At 39.0% G+C, this 21769-nt stretch overlaps 1 protein-coding gene across 2 annotated transcripts in view; it reads left to right on the plus strand.

Moving 5' to 3' along the window:
- The window catches only part of ANO4 (anoctamin 4), a 395457-nt gene that overhangs the window by 241166 nt on the left and 132522 nt on the right, over positions 1-21769 (plus strand). Inside the window, exons 6-8 of one of the 2 annotated variants that reach the window (XM_042993008.1) lie at positions 2392-2492; positions 5924-5968; positions 15722-15853. In XM_042993008.1, coding sequence (XP_042848942.1) covers positions 2392-2492; positions 5924-5968; positions 15722-15853 — 278 coding nt within the window. Of the gene's footprint in view, positions 1-2391; positions 2493-5861; positions 5969-15721; positions 15854-21769 lie in introns of those variants that run through there. The other variant, XM_042993009.1, reaches the window with a different exon arrangement.

Genomic DNA, 21769 nt, shown 5'->3' on the forward strand with positions numbered 1-21769 from the left:
CCATATTCCTTGATGCACAGTTTCACTCTGTCTTGGGAAGATGAGAGAAGAAACAGGTGAGTGTAAAATCTTGTAGGAAGGCTAAGTGAACTTAAAGAATTCCCAATGTCAAAATTAACATTTTCAAGTGGGAAAGCCATAATACCTACCCAGAATCTGATGTATGTCTTTAATATAAACAAAAAGATCCATTTATTAGAAAATAGTCTTCTGTTTTATAACTTGGAAAACTGTACTATATATTGGAAAACAAATGGCAGTCTTTTCCAGTGCAAAAACTGCTCAGCTGATAAGCTGAGACCATCTCATATCTGCATCTACAGATGTGAATGGGACAGGATGGAGATTTTCGTGGGTATGTGCACTTTCTCCGTGTCCTGTATGGACATTGCTACCTATGAGCTCATTTACACTCCCCCTGGCTACGTAGCTATAAGCATCCAATCTAGAGAGGATTGGATATAATGGGTTACTCAATGGAAAACCAGTTCATGCAAAGAGATCCAACAGCTGGTTGTCACATCTTCAGTGCATATTGGCTTGTCTGTTCCCTGGATGGGTACCTCATTTGCAGTTACCAGCTATGTGGCTCCAAGAATCACTTCATCCTTCTTGCTTCACAGGACAGGCAACTTTCACTTGGACCAGGACTAACTGTTCACATTTCACTAACCATACTCTAGATAAGTATTGATTGTGTATTCCCTCTGGATCAGGCACTGTGCTAGGCCTGGAGGATTCGACTGTGAATAGCAGAAATGTTCCTTGTGCTTAGGGGGCTTACAGCCAGAGGTCACCTTGTCCCAACCTAGAATATAAAACCTCATTTCAGCCTGAATTGCTAGAAAGTTTGGTTTTCAGACCAATATCAAAGTTTGCCTTCCATCATTGTGGATTTGGGCCCAGGCTCTGGGAAATTCACCTTTGGGAAATTCACCACCATCAGAGTTCCTGGGAACTTTGTAGTTGATACCAGTTTGATCTTCATAATATCTTGGGGAATTCTTATAAATTGAGTACAATATTTATAAGCCCGGCAAGAAGACTCTGAATGAAAATATGAGCAATGAATTGCAACTGCACATCATCTGCAATTTAAAAACAATTCCCTGTACCACAAATTTATCCCATAAAGTTGGGCTTCTATTTTTGTCAGTTGTGTAAAAGTAATGGATTGTTTGTAAATATTGTTATAAGGAGAGCTTAGCCACACAAGCCTAAAATATCTGTTAACATTCTTATACTATAAAAATTTAAATGGCATGCAGTCCAGAATGAGCTTGTGTGAAAAAGATATGGATAAACAATAGACCATTTTGCTAATTTAAACTGGTCTGGCTCACTGTTTTCTTATTTTTCTTCTACCTCCTTCCACAACCCAGCCCTGGGAGATGACTTCCAAAGGAAGTCTCCTAATTGGAGATACCCCTTGGCCAGAGACATACACCAAAACTTGTTGGGTGGTTACTAAAATGTGAAGTCCTGGTTTTACTTTCCTGTCTATGTGCTGTATTGATAAAAAGCCCAAGAGGAGTTAAAAACCTTTGAAAAAGCCTTCCCTGATAGTGATCCAGATGCAAAACTCACCTCACTGAAGACCCTCTATCTCCACAACCACCGATTTTTTATTTTGCCTGGATGATTGAGAGCATCTCTTCTTCTCTTGCTTTCTCTGCAACTCTCCCTGATATATTTTTTTCTCTGTTCACTAGCCACAGATCACTGTGAAAATCTCAATCAAAATGACTTCCCAGTGTTCCTGGGATAAAGTCCAGTTGTCTTATGGCTGGCGAAGCACTGCACATGCTGGCTCCCACTCACCTTTTCAACCTCTACTCACCCTAATCTTTATGATGAATACACTCCAGCCACTCTGCTCTCCTAACTGCTCCTCAAACACAGAGCATACCACGCGAGTTCTGAGCTTAGGGCCTTTGCCCCTGGAACATTTATTCCATGCTCTTACCCAGCTGGCTCCTTTGTGTCTCAACTTTGCATGTCCCCTCTGCAGAGGGGCCTTTCTGGACCCCTTGCCCAAAGTAGTGTGTGCCCCCCTCCCTATAATTTCTCCCATTATTTTGTTATCTTCAGAATATTCATCACTATCTAAATTTATCACTATCTTTTAAACCTGTTTTTGCCTATTTCTTTTTTTTTTTTTTTTGTATGTTTGTAGAATGTAAATGGCATTCATGTCTCTTTTGTTCACAGCTGGGTGTCCAGTGCCAGACACATATTGGTATATTTTTTGAATGAGTAGATGCACACACAAGGACCCAGTTTTGGCTGAAAATGCCCCAAATCCTAAACTCCTGTTCTAAATTCCAACTCAATTTAAACCATAGGAAATTTGGATATACTTTTCAATTTTGTTTCTTTTTTCTGTTTCAGTCCTCTCTAATAAATAGTGACATTATCTTTGTGAAGTTGCATGCCCCATGGGAAGTGCTTGGAAGATATGCAGAACAAATGAATGTAAGAATGCCTTTCAGGTAGGTGTAAATATATTTTTTCCCACTCTCTACTGCTTCCCTGTAAAACTAATGTGCCCTTCTCTTGAAACAAATAAAACCGAAATGCAGACTGAAACATTACTAGAGAAGGTGTTTAAAATACTTAGGAAATACAGTCTTTATGGCTTATGATGACTTCATGGCTTTTTGTGAAAATTCCTGGCTAATTCAGTCCTTAGCAGGTAAATATGTCAAGTGCCTCTGAGAAATAAGAATTTTCCAAGTGGCATTTTCATTTCCAAAATGTCATTTTCAAAAGCCCTGTGTACTGCTGCTTTGAATGGCCAGACCCCAGGCATCGATGGTGCAGGTTCTTACTGACTTTAAAATCTGCCTCCATTAAAGCAAGTTCAAGAAATTTCATGAAAATGTGATCTACTTTTTAAATCATTTTTAAATTTTAAAAAGTCAGTTCACAAGTACTGTGCAAGCATAATCATTGATATTTATTCCAAAGGGAATAGAAAATACTTCATGTGGATTGCTTAGTTATTTAAAGGATTAATTTACCTTCATCTTGTAGTGGATATTCTTATTTTCCATATAGATTAAGGAAAAGGTATCTACATTTGCTAGATAAAGTTTTAAACTTGAAATTATAAATGCCAAAATATGTAGGAAGTAAATAATGGAATACCCTAAAGGAGATGGAGAGATTTAGTACCAAGGGAAGTTCCAAAGGGAATAAAGAATTAAAACCTTTTCGTTCACAATTTGCCAATAAGACCAAGTCAGATGACAGAAACCAAGCAAACTGGTACCAATTCTAAAATATACCTCTTAATGAGCTGTGGGAAATTACAGAGACAGAGGCACTAGGGACACATTTAGAGAAGGGCAATTTCCACTCAGAGATCTGTAATGTATCTCCCTGGTGCATCTTACTTTCTTTGTTTATTGGCCGTTTTGTTCTAATACCAAGTCAAAATAGAGGCTGGGATTTCTAGTATCTGTTTACCTCAAGGCAAAATTCTCAAAGGAATTGAGATAAACATAGTTCTAAACTTTTGACTTATTTTTGTATTTAAAATGTGACAAAGGAAATCTGAGAACTCAAAGATTAAAAAAAAATGTAAAATCACTGAGTCATTTATCAGTTTAGTTTCTATTGAAACTTGTTACCCTATAATTATAATTATTTGAAGCCAGTTATTTATCAATGCTATAACTATTTAATACAGATTAATACCATATCACTCATAAAGACCAAAAGGAAAAGAAATCTATGCTTAGACACAGTCGTGTATCAGACCAACATCTTACAGCCAACAGTCAAAAGTCTGTGTTTTGATAAAAGTGAGATAGTAAAACTTAGTGAAATTGATAGTTCCTCCCTAGCAATCTCACAAAACCTTCTACCAGAACACAGTTTTCAAGCAAAAAACCCAAGGAGATTGTGGAAACTTGAGCAGTGTTAATGCACAACAAGTTCCTAGTACGTGGAACCATTTCATATATGAAGGGCCTGACTGTATCATAACTAACATTTCTACATGCTCATTATATAGCAGAAAAGTGCAGCCTGGAAGCAGCATTAATACTTTCCTTATGCTGTATTAAGAGAACTGTGATCCAGGGAATAAATGAAAAACTGTAATAACTATGAATAATAATCTTCTTTGTAAATGTAGTTATTCCTGCAGGACAATGTTAGGACAAAGTAGTGTTAATAGTGGATACTAATTAGCCTCACTAATATTGATGTGATTTTACTTAAGCATAGCTTCACTAGATAGAACCTGATGCACTTAAATTTTATGCAGTAATTTTGTCCAGTGTTTCAGGTAAATAACTCTAGCCTAAGGAGATCTATGTATATCCAAAGGAGGAATTTTCCTGCCATATCACTTCAACAAAATGTACAAACATCAGTTTGGCTAAATGTAAATGCCTCAAAGAATTGTGTGTGTATTTATTATTTTCTGTAGATTGCACTTCTGAATCCTGGGTTAGTCTCCTTGGGTTTTTTACTCCTGCAATGTTTAAAGCAAAGTTGAATAATTTTCTTAAGGGAATTTGTGAACAAAATTTGCTTAAGTACTTATATGTCCATGGACATGGTCTCTTTTATTTTTATTTTTTTTTAATTAATAGACTAATTTTAGGGCATTTTTAAGCTTACAGAAAATTGAGTTGATAGTATGGTGTTCTCATACATGCCTTCTCACCCCACTTTCAGTTTCCTTATTGTTAATATTTTGCATTAGTGTAGTATATTTGTTATATTTAATGGACCAATATTGATACATTATTATTATCTAAAGTACACAGTTTACTTTAGGGTTCACTCTTTGGGTTGTATAGTTCTATGCAGTTTGAAAAATCCATGTCATGTATCCACCATTATGGTGTCACACAGAATAGTTTTACTGACCTAAAAATCTTTTTTACTCCATCTGTTCATCCCTTCTACCTCAATACAAACCCCTAGAAGCTCATGATCTTGTCTCTATTTTAGTAGTTTTGCCTACTAAAAACATGAATATGTTTATCAGTTTTCATAGATAGGCAAAGTTGTGTATAAACTTCTCATTTTCCATAAGTGAGATAGCTTAGTAACAGTTCAGAATATATATAAACCACATCAGTTTCATACTACTCCATTGTTTGAAGCCCAAAATATGAAAGGGCTAATTGTTTTGTTGGTTTTTTTTTTATAAAGCATCTAACCCATACACTCTCCATTCAGATTACACCCAGAATTTTAATCTGGAGTGCTTTAAAAAATACAGATACACAGAAGTACAACACACTCTTACTAAGTCTGACTTTTAAAAGATTTTTTTCCAAGATTCCTTGTTTTACCTCTTTAATTCATGTCCAATCAGAGCCAGTGGTTAGACAGTATTCCCTAGTGCGGTTATTTGCAGTAGGATGTTGATGCTGATTAGTGTTCTTCCCATACTGGTTGTAGAATACGTACTTTTTATATTACCCTGGCTAAATCAAATGAGAGAAGTCTTCTGTAAACTTCAAGAGCTATATAAATATTAGTTAATATAATAGTATGCCCATTAAATTGTGCATGTTGCCAGCAGGCTGGCAATCCATTTCTTCATTCCTAAAAAAAAAAAAAAAAAAAAAAAAAGGCTGACCTTGGCTAAATTCATACGAATACCAATTGCTCCAAATCATGGTTCTGCACAGGCTGTGTAGGCGAAGAGCAACCATAAAAAATTATGATAATGAGAGGAAGAAATACCAATGGAAAATATTTCGTAAGATTTCATGACTCAAAAATGCATGCCCTATGTTCCTACTACATTTCTCACTGTTAATCTCTTTTTAGTTTTTTCTTCTTCACCTCTTACAGGCTTCTATCTTCAATCTCCTTTCCTTCCTTGCTAGTTCAAACTGTAACTGACGATGGGTTTTCTTCTCGACTGGCTTCATTTTTGCTGTTCTTCCAGGAGAAAAATCTATTACCTGCCCCGCCGGTACAAGTTCATGAGCAGGTTAGTAGCATGCTCTGTCATGATGTGTTTGATCTGTTGGCCTGTTTGTTCCAACAATGACAAGGAATACAAGCTGGGGACCTTTGTCACATGGCAAAACTGACTGCCATGAACATTCCAAAATAGGTATTTCAGGTTAGCCTGGAAAGATAAGAGAAAAGATGAAAATGCTCTTCTCAGAATCTTCCCTGTAACTTCTTCACACTTAGGAGAACAGAATTTATAGCCCATTCTATTATTAGATAAATTACCAAAAATCCCCAGCTGTTGAGTGCATCTTTGGTCTGAATGTTATTTTTTTTCCACAAAAATCCCACCCTCCACTATAACTTGAAATCTTGAAGTGCAGACAATAAATATGTCAAAAAGCAGATAGCTTTTCAGCAGCCCATGGGCAGGGCCCTCTTATGTTAGTAAGACTTTGTTTATAAAATATGTAGATGTATTACCTTACTCAGAAGCCCTTCCTACTTTCCTTTTTTCTTTAACCTTTCCCCACCCACCCAAAATTCTACTGGCTAAAAATTGCCTTCAGTGTACTATATACGCTTCCAAAGCTTGTTTCTTGTTATTTTTTGAGAAACCAGGGAGACGGGGGGGGGGGGGGGGCATCAATGGAGTCCTTTAATTTGATACTGTTGTGATAACTAGAAACCTAATTTCAAAATTTTAATTAGTCTTATGTGACCATTCACCCTGAGCTGAGCTGACTATTAAACTTGGAGACCATTGCATTTCTCTGAAAATCCTATTGTTCTGTGAGAGTTAGGATTCAAGTTTACTCTGCTTATGTGCTATGCAGAATGATAATTATAAGATAAATTGATATATTTTAGTGGGTTTACTCAAATGCATGTGCACTCAACAAAGTAGGGTGTAAGACTTGACATCCAAAGAAACTAAGATGTGGTTTCCCTAAATGTCCCTGCACAGTATCCTTACTAGCAATTCTTCTTTCCTTAGACAGTAGTGATGGCATTTGGATTCACCATGATTTAAAATGTTTTTAAATGTTTACTCATTTCTGAGAGACAGAGAGAGACATAGCATTTGCAGGGGAGGGGCAGAGAGAGGGAGACAAAATCTGAAGCAGGTTCCAGGCTCTGAGCTGTCAGTGCAGAGCCCCACGCAGGGCTCGAACCCACAAACCGTGAGATTATGACCTGAGCCGAAGTCAGACACTTAACCAACTGAGCCACCCAGGTGCCCTGGATTTACCATGATTTAGATTAGCCCCTTGTCATATAATGACCTTCTATAAAACTCTGATGGTAACATATTAGCCTATATCACTGGTTCTCAATAGCTCTCAAACTTTAACCAGCAAACCTGGAAAGCTTATTAAAACACAAGACTGCTGGGCCTGTGCTGTAACCTATGATGTAGGTGACCATCTATCCACCTGGATGGTGTGCGAAGGCAAGGATGGCTTGTCCAATTCTATATTTCGAGCACCTAGCACATAGTAGGTGCAGTGAATGGGCAAATGAATTTCTTTACACATGTGAGAGGATTTGAGTGAGGAAAAAGGAGGTCACACCAAAAAAGCACAGGAAAACCAGGTCTGCCAAAAGTATCACAGGCTTGGAACTGAAACAGTTACACTGTGAGGGAGGAGAGAGCAATGAGGACTTGAAAGAAAATGGTGATAAAAGGAACCATAAATCTCAAGGTTGGATTGGGTATCAAATGTCATCAAGTCCAACCACTCAATTGATACTTGAACTTCTGCTATAGGGTCAGCCAGCCCATGTTTGAATATCTGTGGAGATAGGGAGTTTCCGAATACAGCTGTGGGCACCTGACTATTAAAAAGTTTTTCCTTAAAATAAGTCATAATCTCTCTCTCTCTCTCTCTCTCTCTGTCTTTAGTTTTTACTTGAAAAAACTGTTCAGATTGTAGTTCTTCTCCCTGGATAAACAAACAAAAAATCTACAGCAGAAAGGCAAAGTGTATAAGAAAGATTGTGAAATTATAAGCAAAAGTACTTAGCAAGTATTTGGAAATTGAGGGAGAGAAAGAGGTTTCCATACCTAAGGGATTGGGAAAATGTTGGAAGTAAAAGAAGAATGAAAATCCAGAAGAGGTACAGGTGAGAAAGATGATGATTTTTGTTTAATAATTCTGTAGCATAACTCACAGTAGGTCTTTGACACATAGGTGTCTTGAAGGCCTCTGGAAATGATGGCAAGCAGTTGAGCTTAGAGGTAAAGCTAGAGAATCCAATTTTGGACTCAGAAATATAGAAGTCATGACTTGAACGAGGGGAGTGGATGGAATTTCCCAGGGAAGGAGACAAAGTACAAAAAGAGGGCCAGTAGCAATTCCTTGGAGAATCTGTATTAAAGAGGCAGGAAGAAATGGAAGAAGGATGAAAAAGAACAATTTAAGGAGGAGACCCAAGAGAGGACTGTGTCAAAGGTACCAGGAATGAGTTCCCATAAGAATGGGTGTTCTTCAACTTCTGATGAAGGCTGAGAGATGAGAATCAATTTTGAATATTTAGGAGTTAGGGGCGCCTGGGTGGCTCAGTCGGGTAAGCGTCCAACTTTGGCTCAGTTCATGATCTCACAGTTCGTGAGTTCGAGCCCCGCATCTGGCTCTGTGCTAACGGCTCGGAGCCTTGATCCCACTTCAGATTCTATGTCTCCCTCTCTCTCTGCCCCTCCCCTGCTCACACTCTATCTCTCTCTCTCTCTCAAAATTAAATAAACATTTAAAATAATTTAGAAGTTAGTGATAACTGCCATGATAGCTGTCCCATGAGAGGTGGTTCTCAAATGTGAGCAGACATCAGGATTATCTTCAGGGTTTTTTAGTACTGAGATTATTTGGCCCATCCCCAGTGTTTCTGAGGTGAGGCACAATAATTTGCACTTCTGTCAAGATCCCAAGTGATGTTAATGCGTCTGGTCTGGGAATATATTTTGAGAATGATGACCACATTAGAGGAGGATAATGGAAACCAAATTATAGCTGGTGGAGAATGGACAAGGCCCTGATAAATCAGAAGCAGGGAGGATTCACTACTACCTTGGTAAATTTTGAGATAGAGGAAAAGAAAGGGGATAGGCTTAAGAACAGTAGCCAAGAAGAAGGAAGCAGAAGAGATTGTGACAGGTGACCAACCACATATTCTCCATGCATGTAGCGGAGAGGTTTTGAGTGAGTAAGGGTGTGGGAAATCCTTGTTTCTTGAACAACTTACTAAACATCAATCTTCAGCCTGAAAAAGTCGATGCTACTTCAACTGCATAAGTCATAATCATAGAAGAATTTGGGCATTGAAAGTCACTGGAAGACTCAGACAAAGAGAAGGAAAAAGAAACCCTAACTAACTGGTAGTATGACGCACTGATTCAGAATGCCTCTTAAGCTTCATTGATTACCACATTCCTGTAGTGGTGTACCTTAGTGAAGCCCAGTATCTGGTGTAATTTTTAAAATGCAGTTTGTCAGAAATGTTGTTATCTATTTTAACTCTTATGAAGAGTGTCTCTGATATGCCATCTTGAAGGTGCATGTATATCTTGCTATCCTGATTGTACACCATTAATAAAACACTGACTCCAATATTCTAAAATTCTCATGTCATCCTAGATATGGGTATTTAATTTAGCTTTTAGTTTCATCCACATAAATGATATTTAATTTCATTACTTCATGAAAGAATCCCTGAAACACGTTTATCTCTTTTAATGATAAGAGAAATTATAAATTATAATAAACTTGTGTTGAGCAGGCAGAGAATTAAGCATCTTTTCACAAATACCTTTATTTTTAAAAGTCACCTGACTCCCATAAAGCACACTCATGCAGTTCAGACATATATTCTGGAGGTAAATGCTATTTTCATCATGTACTTGGTCTATTAAATGCTCCTTTGACTTTTCAGGCAAACTTAAAAGCATTATAAATTGCCTATCCAATAAAGAGAGGAAATTTATCATCTATCTTCTGCCTGGTTTTTTTTTTTTGCCTTCACCAAATAATTCAAATATAGTCTGTAGAAAATGTGATTACAAAGTAACAAATTTGATAATTGTGAGTGGCTTGTAGCTGAAGTCTCACTACTACTCATTCCTTTTCCATCCACTGCCCACACGCACCTGCCTGATGTTATCCTCTGCAATCCTTTGGCAGAATGTTGCCCCTACTACATTATACATTCAGTGCAGTTGTAATCTTATCAGTTGAGTATACAGGCACATGACAAAATGACTTGTATTTTCCATCCTTGTATTAAAAAATTAATATATGTAAATGTTCCAAAGCCTTTAGACTCTTCTATAAGATATTTAGGTTGTGCCCCAGTTAGTAGCCTTGTGACCTAAAAGAATCCTAACTCCTATCCAAGGAGAGACTATAAATACAGGAGACTTGGCTCTCAGAAGAGGAAAAAGAAATCCAAGGCTCCTGTTGTCTGTTATCAGTCCAGAAGGGCTTCATTTATTGCAATGTCGGGCTCTGTGGTACCTCCACTATAAAAAAAAAAAAAAAGATTTATCTGTAGGTTCCCTCTAGATATGTCATTCCTGAAAATGTAATCTGTTTGAAGTGTGATGCTATTATAATATTCTGGTCTGGGGAAAAGTAGGTGTCTCTGAAGTAGCCTATTTCATTTAATTTAGCCTAATTAAGTTGTCATTAGTACAGGTTCCCTCCTGGGTTGTTAGTGGCTCCAGGGTAAAGGCCTTTGTCTTCTTCAGTGTATATCCACAGCTTCCAGGTGGGGACTCTGCACGCAGTAGGTAATTTATGAAGACCTACTGATAGGTTAGTATGTGGGGAGTGAAGTCCGTTGGCCTGTGGCCTTTTCTTTAATTCTCACCACTCCTAAGGTAGGTAAGATAGTCTCCCCTTTACATCTCAGGGAAACCAAGGGCCAAACAGCTTTAAGCAGAGCCTTCCCAAAGCACATTTCTAAGGCACACCTTGGGAAAGCACAGCACATCAGAGGTGGCACTTCCTGCCCATTTGCTTGTGCTGTGCTGCCAGCTCTTTGCAGCTACTCAGGACCTGACCTGCCATGAACCAGAATCCGGGGGGGGGGGGGGGGTGGGAGGAGGGGGCTGAACTTACTGTAATATCAACTTTCTGTAAAGTACCCACCTTTTAGCTCAGATATTAACTTGACAGTTTAAGCCAGAAATGCCCAAGTGGATGATCAGTTCATTGTGTCTCTATTGATTTGCCTATGTATTCTGTAAGAGGGCTTTTGTTAGCAAATGGCAGAAATAGAACAGAGTGGCAATGTGTCCAACCAAAATTAATACTAAATCATTAAGCCAACATTTTCTCTTTGCTATTCCATGTCAGTGGAAAGAGATTTTGTTAAGTAGGCTCAACTCATATACTAAAGACACAAATACAATACTTTCTGGTTAGTTGGTTTCTCGACTCCTGTATCTAAGAGATTTCAAGATTGACAATTTAGGGAAGTTTATTAGATGAAGATGAGAGCACAGACCTCAATCTGTGCTTCAGTATACAATCTTAGCTCTTGAATTCCCATCAATAATTCTACATAAAAGTTTATCATCATCATCTTCTTCTTCATCCTAGATACTACCACTGAACTGAGCATTTTGCACATTGAAGACACTGAACAAATACCTGATATTTGTTATCTTGTGTAGTCCTCACCATGCCTCATGAAGCAAGTGTGTTAGCCCAGAGAGGTTTAGTCATTTGCTCAGCATGGCACCCACCACTAGGCGGATGTACAACTAAGACGTGAACCTACTTCAACTTCAGAGTCCATCATTCAATATGAAAAATTACCCATTATATTGTGAAAAGCAAAGCTCTTTATTAACTTAAGTTTTTTTTAGGGTGATATAGCCAAGGTATTATTTCCCAAGTCACCAGAAACATGTAGAATCTAAGAAGCAGCAGAATCAGAAACCCAACTTGGGTGTCATGCTTTCCAGCCTGGTGGATTTTGCACTATGTATTTCTTCTTGCACTGTGGAAGAAGATCCTCAGTGATGTCTAAACACAGTCTGGGATGGGAGTGTTTGTTGAAGAATGGCCAGTTGTCATCCAGCCACAGAGAAACAGACCCTTGTTCCCAGAGCCACCAGACTGGCAGGTGGAGTAGCATGTGGTACATCATCCTCAGCATTGGGAGCCTGACCAGCCATGGTCTTCTCAAGGAGAAGATCAGACCAAGACTGTTTTAAGATGTATATTAGTTTCCTAATTAGTTTGCTATTGTGATAAATTCCTGAAAACTTAGCTGCATAAAACAACACAAGTTTATTCTATAGGCCAGTAGTCCAGGGGAGAAGACTTAACTGGTTTCTCTGCTCAGGGTCTCTCAAGGCTAAAGTCCAGGTATTGGTTGTCCTGGGCTTTTCTTGAGGCTTTCAGGGAGAATCTTCTTCCAAGTTCATTCAGGTTGCTGGCATAATTTAGTTCTGTGCAGTTTTTTTACAGGCTCTTAGACAAAGGTCATTCCCAGCTTCTAGAGGGTGCCTGCGCTTCCTGGATCCTGGCCCTCCCTCTTCATCCTCAAAGATAGCAATAGTCTGTTGAGTCTCTCTGACCACCCCCTACCTTTTGCCTCATCTTTGCTATCTCTAGCTGGAGAAAGTTCCCTCCTTTTAAATGGCTCATATGAGTAGGTTGGGCCCACCTGAGTAAACCAGGATGCTCTCCTCTCTAAAGGTTCCTTAATCCTGCTTAATTCTACAAAGTCCCTTTTGCCATGTCACATAACATATTCACAAGTTCCAGTGATTAGGGTGCATACATCTTTGAGGAGCCATTCTGCCAACCAGAAGAGCACAGACCTCTGACCACATTTAATTTGTTTATATCATTTAACAGCGTATAGTATGGACCAGCCTGTGTGACGGAAGCTGTCCAGTCCATGCTTTGTTCTTCTGCTTCTGCTCAGCTACCCCAGTGAAGACCGATTCACACATTCCCCACCCCAGTTGGTGTCTCAGGTGTTTTGTTTTTAAGATATCTTTTGAATATCTTTATTCCATCCTAATGTTTTTAAAGTACAGTTCCTCTCCTTTTGATCACTTTCAGATTAGCCTCCATGGTACTCAAGAAGTTATTAATAACACTCTATTTGCCTGGCAGCTTCTCCAAAGCATTTCATGCACACCATTTTTTATAAGCTTCCTAACCACCCTGCAAGGTCAGTAAGATGGTGATCGTGATGACTATTCCATTTTAAAACCCTTAAAAAGGTGAGTGATTTGTGGAGGGTCACACAGCTGATAAGCAACAGAGCCAGGATTTAGGCACCCCAATTACACATCCCAGCTTCTTTCAGGAGTCTCTCTTCTCTTCCTTCCACTTCTTCTGGCCCCTCCTCATTTTTCAATGAATCATTTTCATTACCCTGTTCTACTCTCTCTTCACCATTTCCACATTTCTTTTAAATTGTGCTACGACAAGCTGTTGCTGAAAGCTGCCATTTCATTCCCATTGAGTATTTATGCCTGATTTTTCACAGCTTTATTTGTTTTTATCCATGCTGAGCACTGTACCCAGCTGGATTTAATTCATAGTTGTTGCACGCAGAGCCCAGATTCTATAAGAATGTGAACTTTGCAAAGTGTAATCCGATTAGTGCTGCAGACTAGAGATGTGTGGGAGGTAAAAGCTCTATTATGAAAAGCCTCTGGGCCAATGTCCTCTTTCTTGAACGAATTTAAAGGCAATCAGATGAAATAAAGCCAAGAGTTATGGGGAAGGCCACCAGCTTAGCCTAGGAAGTATAATTTATGAGTCCATTTAAGGACTAAATCATTAAACTTGGACAAGTTGTAGATGCTGGTGAAGCACAATTAACTTTCAATTGAAAATAAAGAAATCTTAAGAGGCAAGCAGGTTGTTCAAACTCTTATTTTGGGGGGAAAAGACTGTAATAAGAGCCAGTACTTAGTTTACACCAGACACTCTTCTGGAGACTTTATATACATAGTGATTAGTTAATCACCACAACCCTATGAATTGAGTATCATTATCCTGCCCACTTTATAGATAAAGAAATTAAGGCACAGCAAAGTTAAATAACTTGGCCAAGGTCACACTGCTAATATTTATAGAACCAGGATTTGAATCTAGGCACTTCACCCCCATGTTCTCAATTACTGTGTCATACTACCTCTCAGCATCATGTCACTATACTTCAGGTATCCTTAAAGAGATGGTGAGGGAGGAGAGGACCAGGAGGAGAAAGGATAGAGGAGATGGGAACTTTTACCCCTTCTTAGGGCCTTGAGGCCTTCCACTGTACTGTTCTTTCCTGGGTACGTGACCTTGAGTAGAATCTTTATTTCTGTGTGTGTATAGATGGTAGGTATGAGTTGTCTTTGAGAGGAAGGACCTAGAGAAGCTATGAGATGCTTTGAACTTTGAAGGGTTCCAAAGAAAGGCCAGCCACCGGGCACAATGGACTTGTAGTGAGGCTGGAACTCTGCTGAGAATAAAAGAAGTGGCAAAAGAGTTAACCATTATTTTTCATCTTGGAGCGGACTGGCTATGTAAAAAGTAATTCCTTCACCTGGGAGTTTCATTGAAAAGGATAAATTGCCATTTAAATTTTTTTAAATTGGAAAAAAAAAAAAAAAACCTGCCCAAACTCCATGTGTTTTTAATTACTAGACTGAAAAGGCATTTAGATATTTTCTTCTGTAGAGAAGTCTATTCCTTCTGTAGCCCTCAAGTGAAGATTTCTAGTATGAATTACTTTGATAGGATGATCCCTAAAATCAAGAATTCAAAACCTGAATTCTGTTCCTGGCTTTATTCACTGGGTGGGTAATTTGAGCTTGATACTTACTCACCATGGGTCTCTTTTGGATGTGTAAAATGAGTATGGTTCCTGTTCATTCTACCTCATGGAGATGCTACTTGATATGTGCTTTTGGAAAATACTTTCTTTAGTGGTATAGATACCGCAGGTAGCAAAGTTGTTTTAAAGTGTGCTGTGGATTTTGCTCCTTCTAGTAGTTTTCTGTGAATGATTGACATTTTGGTCACTTAGAAGACAGATGTTTTCATCATCAGAAGTCAGAGGGAATGGGGAGGGGGCCAAGGGAAATCTGTGGCTTGTAGACCACCTGTAACAACTCTGTTTTCTGTGACTTGGCATCATTGTGCACTCTGGCCAAAATGACACGTGTGTGTGGGTCATCATGTCCCAGTATCTTGGGAGCCATGGAGTCAGCTTGAAGGACAGATATGAAAGCTGAACAGTCTGCTGTCTGCTGAGAGGCAGCTCAGGGATGATGTGAGAGGCAGGAAACAAATCATGACATCACGCTCTCTGCACACAGTCAACCCACTGGGATGTGCTGTCAGCTTCCCTGCCAAAAGTTAACTACAGCTTGACCACGTCCCTAACCAAGGAAACTTTCCAAATACAAAATAAGTTTCTAGAACCTACAGAACGTAATAAGCTGAGGTCTCTGCTCCTTTGCTTAAGGGGCTATCCACTTCCTTCCCAGAGCCTTCAGTCTTGGTCATTTATTGGCATGTGGGTGGACATTTAACTCTCGGCTACTATTTCATAGACAATGATATTGAGGCCCCTTAGTGAGATCTTAAAAAACACTTGAGTTGAGGCTTTCTTCTTTCTGTGTATAAAATGGGGGTATCATGAGTACAGTGAGAGTGCCTAAGGTGTGTGGTGTCATAATTACAGCTCTGTGGAGACTTCCATCCTGTGTTTTGGGACAATGCTGATATGCTGTACCCTTTGGTTTTTTGCCTTTCATGTACAGGATCGATAAACAAATAAGCAGGTTTCGGAGATGGTTACCTAAGAAGCCCATGAGGCTGGACAAGGAGACACTGCCAGACCTGGAGGAGAATGACTGCTACACTGCCCCTTTCAGCCAGCAAAGGATCCACCAGTGAGTGTTTCGCGTGAAAGCCTTTGTCTTACTAAGGACATGCAACTGTGGTAGAGCCTTCTCCTGCACGCCTTTGAGTCCTTGGCATGTGGAAGGAACAGCTTAGTGCCCTTCTTCCCTGAAAGCCCTGTGAGTGTTCATATCCTTTTGTATTAGGGTAAGCTAACTGTTCTAACAAACAACCCCTGTATCTCAGTGGCTTGACACAATAGAACATGCATTCATATGTGTGTTGGGTGAACAACCTTCTTCTTGGTGATTCTGAGACCCAGGCTTCTTCTGTTTTGTGGCTTTGCCAGTCCCTACTGCTCAGAGCCCCTAGAGGCTCATCAAAATCTAACCAGCAGACAGGGAAACTGGTCTACCCCTTGCCCTATTGAAAAGAGGGCTGGTTTGTTTGTTTTAATCAATCTCCATTCACTTCTCAGTTTTCTTTTCTTCAGCAACCCACCAAGTTGCCCCAGGAAAAGCCATATCCCTTAGCAGCCCACTTGCTGGCTCATCTGTCAGACAGTCTCCAAACAGTAATTTGTCACTTTTGATATACTGGGGGGGAGGGGGGGAGGGGGGCTAAGTAATTGAGCCTTTGAGGAACTGCAAAAGTGATAGGGAGTTGACTCTGAAGCTTCTGAGATGGCAAGAAATCAGGTGGCAGGGTCAGTGGTAGGAAAGAATACATGCCAAAGACTGTAAGCAGCTAGGCAAAAACAGTCTCTCAGAAGGCAAATAGATAAGTTGGGCATAGCCTTGTTCTCAGCCCGACATCAGGAATTCCTGGCTCTCCCTACTCCAGCCATAGAGACAGCCTCAGTAAAAATGACTTACCCAAGTGGAGGGAAAGGATGACATCTTTAAAAAATAGGTTTCAGGGCACCTGGGTAGCTCAGTTAGTTGAGTGCCTGACTCTCGATGTCGGCTCAGGTGATGATCCCATAGTTCATGAGATTGAGCCTTGTGTCAGGCTCTGCGCTCTCAGAGCTGCTTGGGATTCTCTCTCTCCCTCTCTCTGCATCCCTCCCTAGCTCGTTCATTCATTCATATTCTCTCTCTCTCTCTGTCTCTCTCTCTCTCTGTCTCTCTCTCAAAATAAATTTAAAAAATAGGTTGCTAACTTTGAGGAAAAAAAGATAATAAACCAAAGGGCAATTGTCAAGTTGCAGGGAACATACAATTGGGGGTTTGTTTCAGCAACAGAAAATGAGTTAATGTCTTTGGACTTTAAGAGGGTGAAGGAGAAAAGAACAAGAGTAAATGTTCTGCATCAAAATATAGAATGTATTAATGCAAAGGAAGGAACTTTGTAAGCCTCTGAAATAGCCAAACTCTGGATCCCCACAAGTCAGATTGATGCCAACCCAGCCACATTATGTGAACATTTAAAAGACTTTCAAGAAGATCTAAAACTCACAACTTGGCCTCAGAATCCTAGTTAAATCTTCCACAGGAAATAGGAAATGAAAAGGGTTTCATGTTAACTTACAGATTATAACATACGGGTTTTTTTAAGAGCAAAAGACAGATGAAAGCGGGCATGTTCCTGCTCTTAATTTAAACCTTTGCTATGCCTATTCTGTTCATCTTGAAGTTTCTTAGACAAGTGGTTGTATGTTTTAAATCTTCTGGAGTAGAGGCTGATTTACATGCAGAATTTTCCCTTTACTTCTCACCTGCCTAAGAGAGTATCTAGCACAGTTCAGGAACATCTCATGGTCTTTGGATGGATAGGTGGATGAATGGATACGTAGGTGGCTAGATGAGTGGAAGATGAAATACAAGGTATGTGCCTGGGGTTTTGCTTTACTTCAAAGGGATATAGTTAAATAGAAGAGGAAGGTTTGTCACTACTCATCTTCATGCTGGTTACATTTCCTGATGTTCTTTCTTGCTTTAGAACAAATTTTTAGCAGGGTTCTCAAAGTCAGAAGCACCTTGGCACCCACCAGGATCTCTAGGGAATAGAACCAAGAATCCTATCTTTATAAGTATTTTAAAGTATATGATAAATTAAGGATAATAGTTTGTGGGATCACAGAGGTATTTAGCCATCTCTATTACAAATTTGAGAGGCCTTTTTGATGTTTGGGCATCGATTCACCGAGTAGTTTATTCAATTAGCTGTCACTTATTTGATGTCTACTTCTTGCCAGGAACCATCTGGGTACAGAGGATATAAAGATAAATACAGAGTCTTTACCCCAGCCTAGTAAAGATAGAAGACCATTTTGAATAATTGTAAACAGTATGATGGGTGTGCCTTAAAAGAAAGAGTGCTCCATACTCCAGATTAGGAGGGAGGTTCTAAGAAATAAGGGTTGAACACACAAAATAATGCTTGAGGTGGGTCTTACCTACGTCCAGGTATGTAAGTGGGGGGAGGGGGTGAGGGGCAGAAGCATATCTCAAGAGAGAATAACATGTGTACAAAAGTAAACAAGCACTAAACAATGAGGTGTTTGAAGAACTACAGGTGGTTTTCTGTGAATGGGAAGAGTATGAGAAAACTTGGTGTTATTGTTTGAAAAAAGGGAGTGATCAGTGGAAGATGAGCTTTCAAGATAGGAGAACCAAGGAGGAAAAAGCAGAGGGACTGTTGGAATGAAGGAAACATATGAACCAGACCTCAGTGGCACCAAAAGGGTAGTTTAGGCAGTTCCATCATGCAGTTGGGAGATGAAGGATTAAACAAGGGTCTATGAACATCATTGGGCAGTGGGGATTTCTTTCTCCTTGAGAATTGTCATGCCACACAGCCAACATCCCTTTTGCGGAGGTGGGGTGGGGTGGGGTGTATGAACTCAGGTAAAAGATGAGGGCATGTTCCGGATAGGTCTTTTTTTTTTTTTTTACCCATTTTTAATTTATTTATTGTTTAATTTACATCCAAGTTAGTTAGCATAACTAACAGACAAACAACATCCCTTTAATAAATGTGTAAAAGTAAGACTTATAGAGCATTGACTGTCAAGTTAGAAGTGATTGGTACACGAGCACCCAGGTGGCTCAGTCAGTGAAGTGTCTGACTTTGGCTCAGGTCATGATCTCATGGTTTGTGGGTTTGAGCCCCACATCAGGCTCCACGCTGGCAGTGCAGAGCCAGAGTCTTCTTAGGATTCTTTTTCTTTCTGTCTCTCTCTGCCCCTCACTCCACTTGTGCGTTCTCTTTCTTTCTTTCTTTCTCTCTCTCTCTCTCTCTCTCTCAATAAACTTTTAAATAAACTTTTAAATAATGAAATGATTGGTACAATCAGAAAAAAAAATCCCCCAAAGATGCTTCCCTAAGGTGACATTAATGGGTTTAAAGTAATTAGAAGTAGCTGATAAATGGGCTGTAGGGGTTATAATATGATTTCTTGATTTTCCAAATTCAGTCCAGAATCCCATGTGACTTCTTGGTTTTGCAGACTGTTTAATATTGTGTTTGTCTAGGAATAAGAGAGAATAATAGATATTTGTGTGTGTGTGTGTGTGTGTGTGTGTGTGTGTGTGTGTATACACATGAATGTAGTGGAAAAAGAAAGAAAAAAATTAGGTTAATGTGCTCAAAGTGGAAAAGATGTATTAAAAATATTTTGCACTCAGGATAAAACCCAGACTCCTAAGTTGGCTCACTAGCTCCTGCTTCCATTCCCCTGCTGAGCACTTCGGCCATAATGCACTGCTCTGACCTTCTTAACTCATGATGCCCTCTTGTCTCCTGTTGCACATGGTCTTCCCTCTGCTTGGTGTACCCTTCCCTTTAGGCTCCCTTCTTTCAGGTTTAAGTAGATGTGTTTCCTTCAGAAAACCTTCCAAGATTTCCTACCTCCACCCCCAATTCTGGGTGAGGTGCATTCTTCTATATCTGATAATATTTCCTTTTTCTATCATAGTTCTTAATATATTATCATATAGACTATAACGCCCTTGAAAGACTATATCGGTGTCATCATTTTTTGAATCTCATAGCTGGTGCTTGATAATGATTTATTAAATGAGAAGTGAGTACATAAAAGTGAAAATAGAACAATTATGTGAGCAAAGACTATAGATGGTATATATAGACAATTAGATCACTGCACACTCATTTCAAATCAAATTCAATTCAACACATTCTCTCCTCTAGTGTGGTCCACTTCCATTGTCCACAGTCCAATTTATGGCACTAATATTTGTGCAGTTGCTGAAATCAGAGTCAGGAACCTATTCTAATCCTCTTCTTCACTTCCACTTCCCACATCCACTACATTTCCAAGGGCTGATGATTTTACAAGCTAAGTGTCTCTGTAATCTAACAATTTTGTCTATCTCCACCATCATTATCTCACTTCTAAAACCTAGAGGTAATATAACAGATCTCGCTGGTTTTATCCTTGCCCACCTTCAATCCATTCTCCCAAGTGCAAACAGAAGGATGTTTTCAAAATACACATCTACTCATGTCACTTGACCCTGTTTAAAAACCTTGGAATAAATACCAAAATTACTGAAGTGACCTACAAGGCCTTGGATGGCCTGGCCACATGGTCAATTCCTCTCTAACCTCGTCTCCCTTCGCTGTCTCCCACCCTCACTTCTTATTTTTTGAACATTTAAAATTTATTACAAATGCAGTAAGTTAAACTCTCATAGAAAGTGCAAATTACAATTAAAATTTTAATGTGACTAAAACTCTTGAACACTATACTTTGAAGAGTAGGCAAAATAACTATAATTATAATGTTTTCTAAATTTGTCACTTTATACCAAAACTATTCAAAATTATTGATGCTCTGATTTCTTTACTATTTTGATAAATATTCTTAAATGTCTTTGTAGGATTACAATAAAACTTTTAATTTAACTTAAAATTATAGTAGTTTATATTGTCATTATCCCAAGATTACAAGGTCTTTGCTGGATCCAAAAAAAATCCCCCCAATAAAACAACTCCAGTATCATCTCACACTACTTTGATTCTAGGACCTGGATTATCAACAAGCTAATTTCTGATGTGTAAATGGGACTGATTGCTTGTCCCAAATTGATTTGAACCAGACCTACTGAGCATTTGGCAAGGTCCCTTACGAAACTATACTTTATTTGTTATGTTAGTGACATGATTTGAATTCTGCAATTAGATATTTGCAATTATGATCCAGATACGTAGAGCCTCTCTCAGTTCTTCAGATGCACTCTCCCTCAGGGCATTTGCACACACAGTTTTCTCTCTCAGAATTGTCTTCCCATTTCTTCCCTTTCCCCCTAGTTTACTCTTACTAATCCTTCAAAAACTAACTCCAGAACTCTTCCCAGGGAAGCCCTCATCTCCTCCTTCCAAACCAGGTCTCCTTGCTGTATTCTCTTTCAGTCACATGTTTCCTATGGAGCATTTTTTTAATTTTCAATTTCATAACTGTATAATTATTTGGGCAAAATATGATTAATACCTCTCCAGAAAACTGAACTGCATGGAGGCATATGCTATGTCTGGTTTTGCTCATAATTATATCTCCAATACCTAACACAATGCCTAGCATACCATAGATGCTCAGTATTTGTCCATTAAATGAATGGAGTAAGGATGAAAGTATAAAAACAACACAGGATAATCTAATCATGAACCTTTATACTCTGAACTACTTTGTACAAAAAATTAAAGTTGAGAATAAATTCAAAAACAAATAGCCTAGCATTCTATTTCAATATCTATCAATGTTTGAGAAACAATAAAAGCAAACCTGTGAGTATACATGTCTATAAGAGACATGATGCCATCAGTCATTTTATATATAGCCAAAGGTGGACCTACACATAGGAAAACTCTTACTAGATGCCAAACACTGTTTTAAGACCTTAATCCTTACAACAACCCTATAAGAGAGGAGGTATTATAGCCACCCTTTTATAGATAAGGAAAGTAAAGCACAAGCAGGTTAAGGAATCTGTAGTAGGTCACAT

This window comes from Panthera tigris, chromosome B4, assembly GCF_018350195.1.
Source record: "Panthera tigris isolate Pti1 chromosome B4, P.tigris_Pti1_mat1.1, whole genome shotgun sequence".
NCBI classification, from domain to species: Eukaryota; Metazoa; Chordata; class Mammalia; order Carnivora; family Felidae; genus Panthera; species Panthera tigris.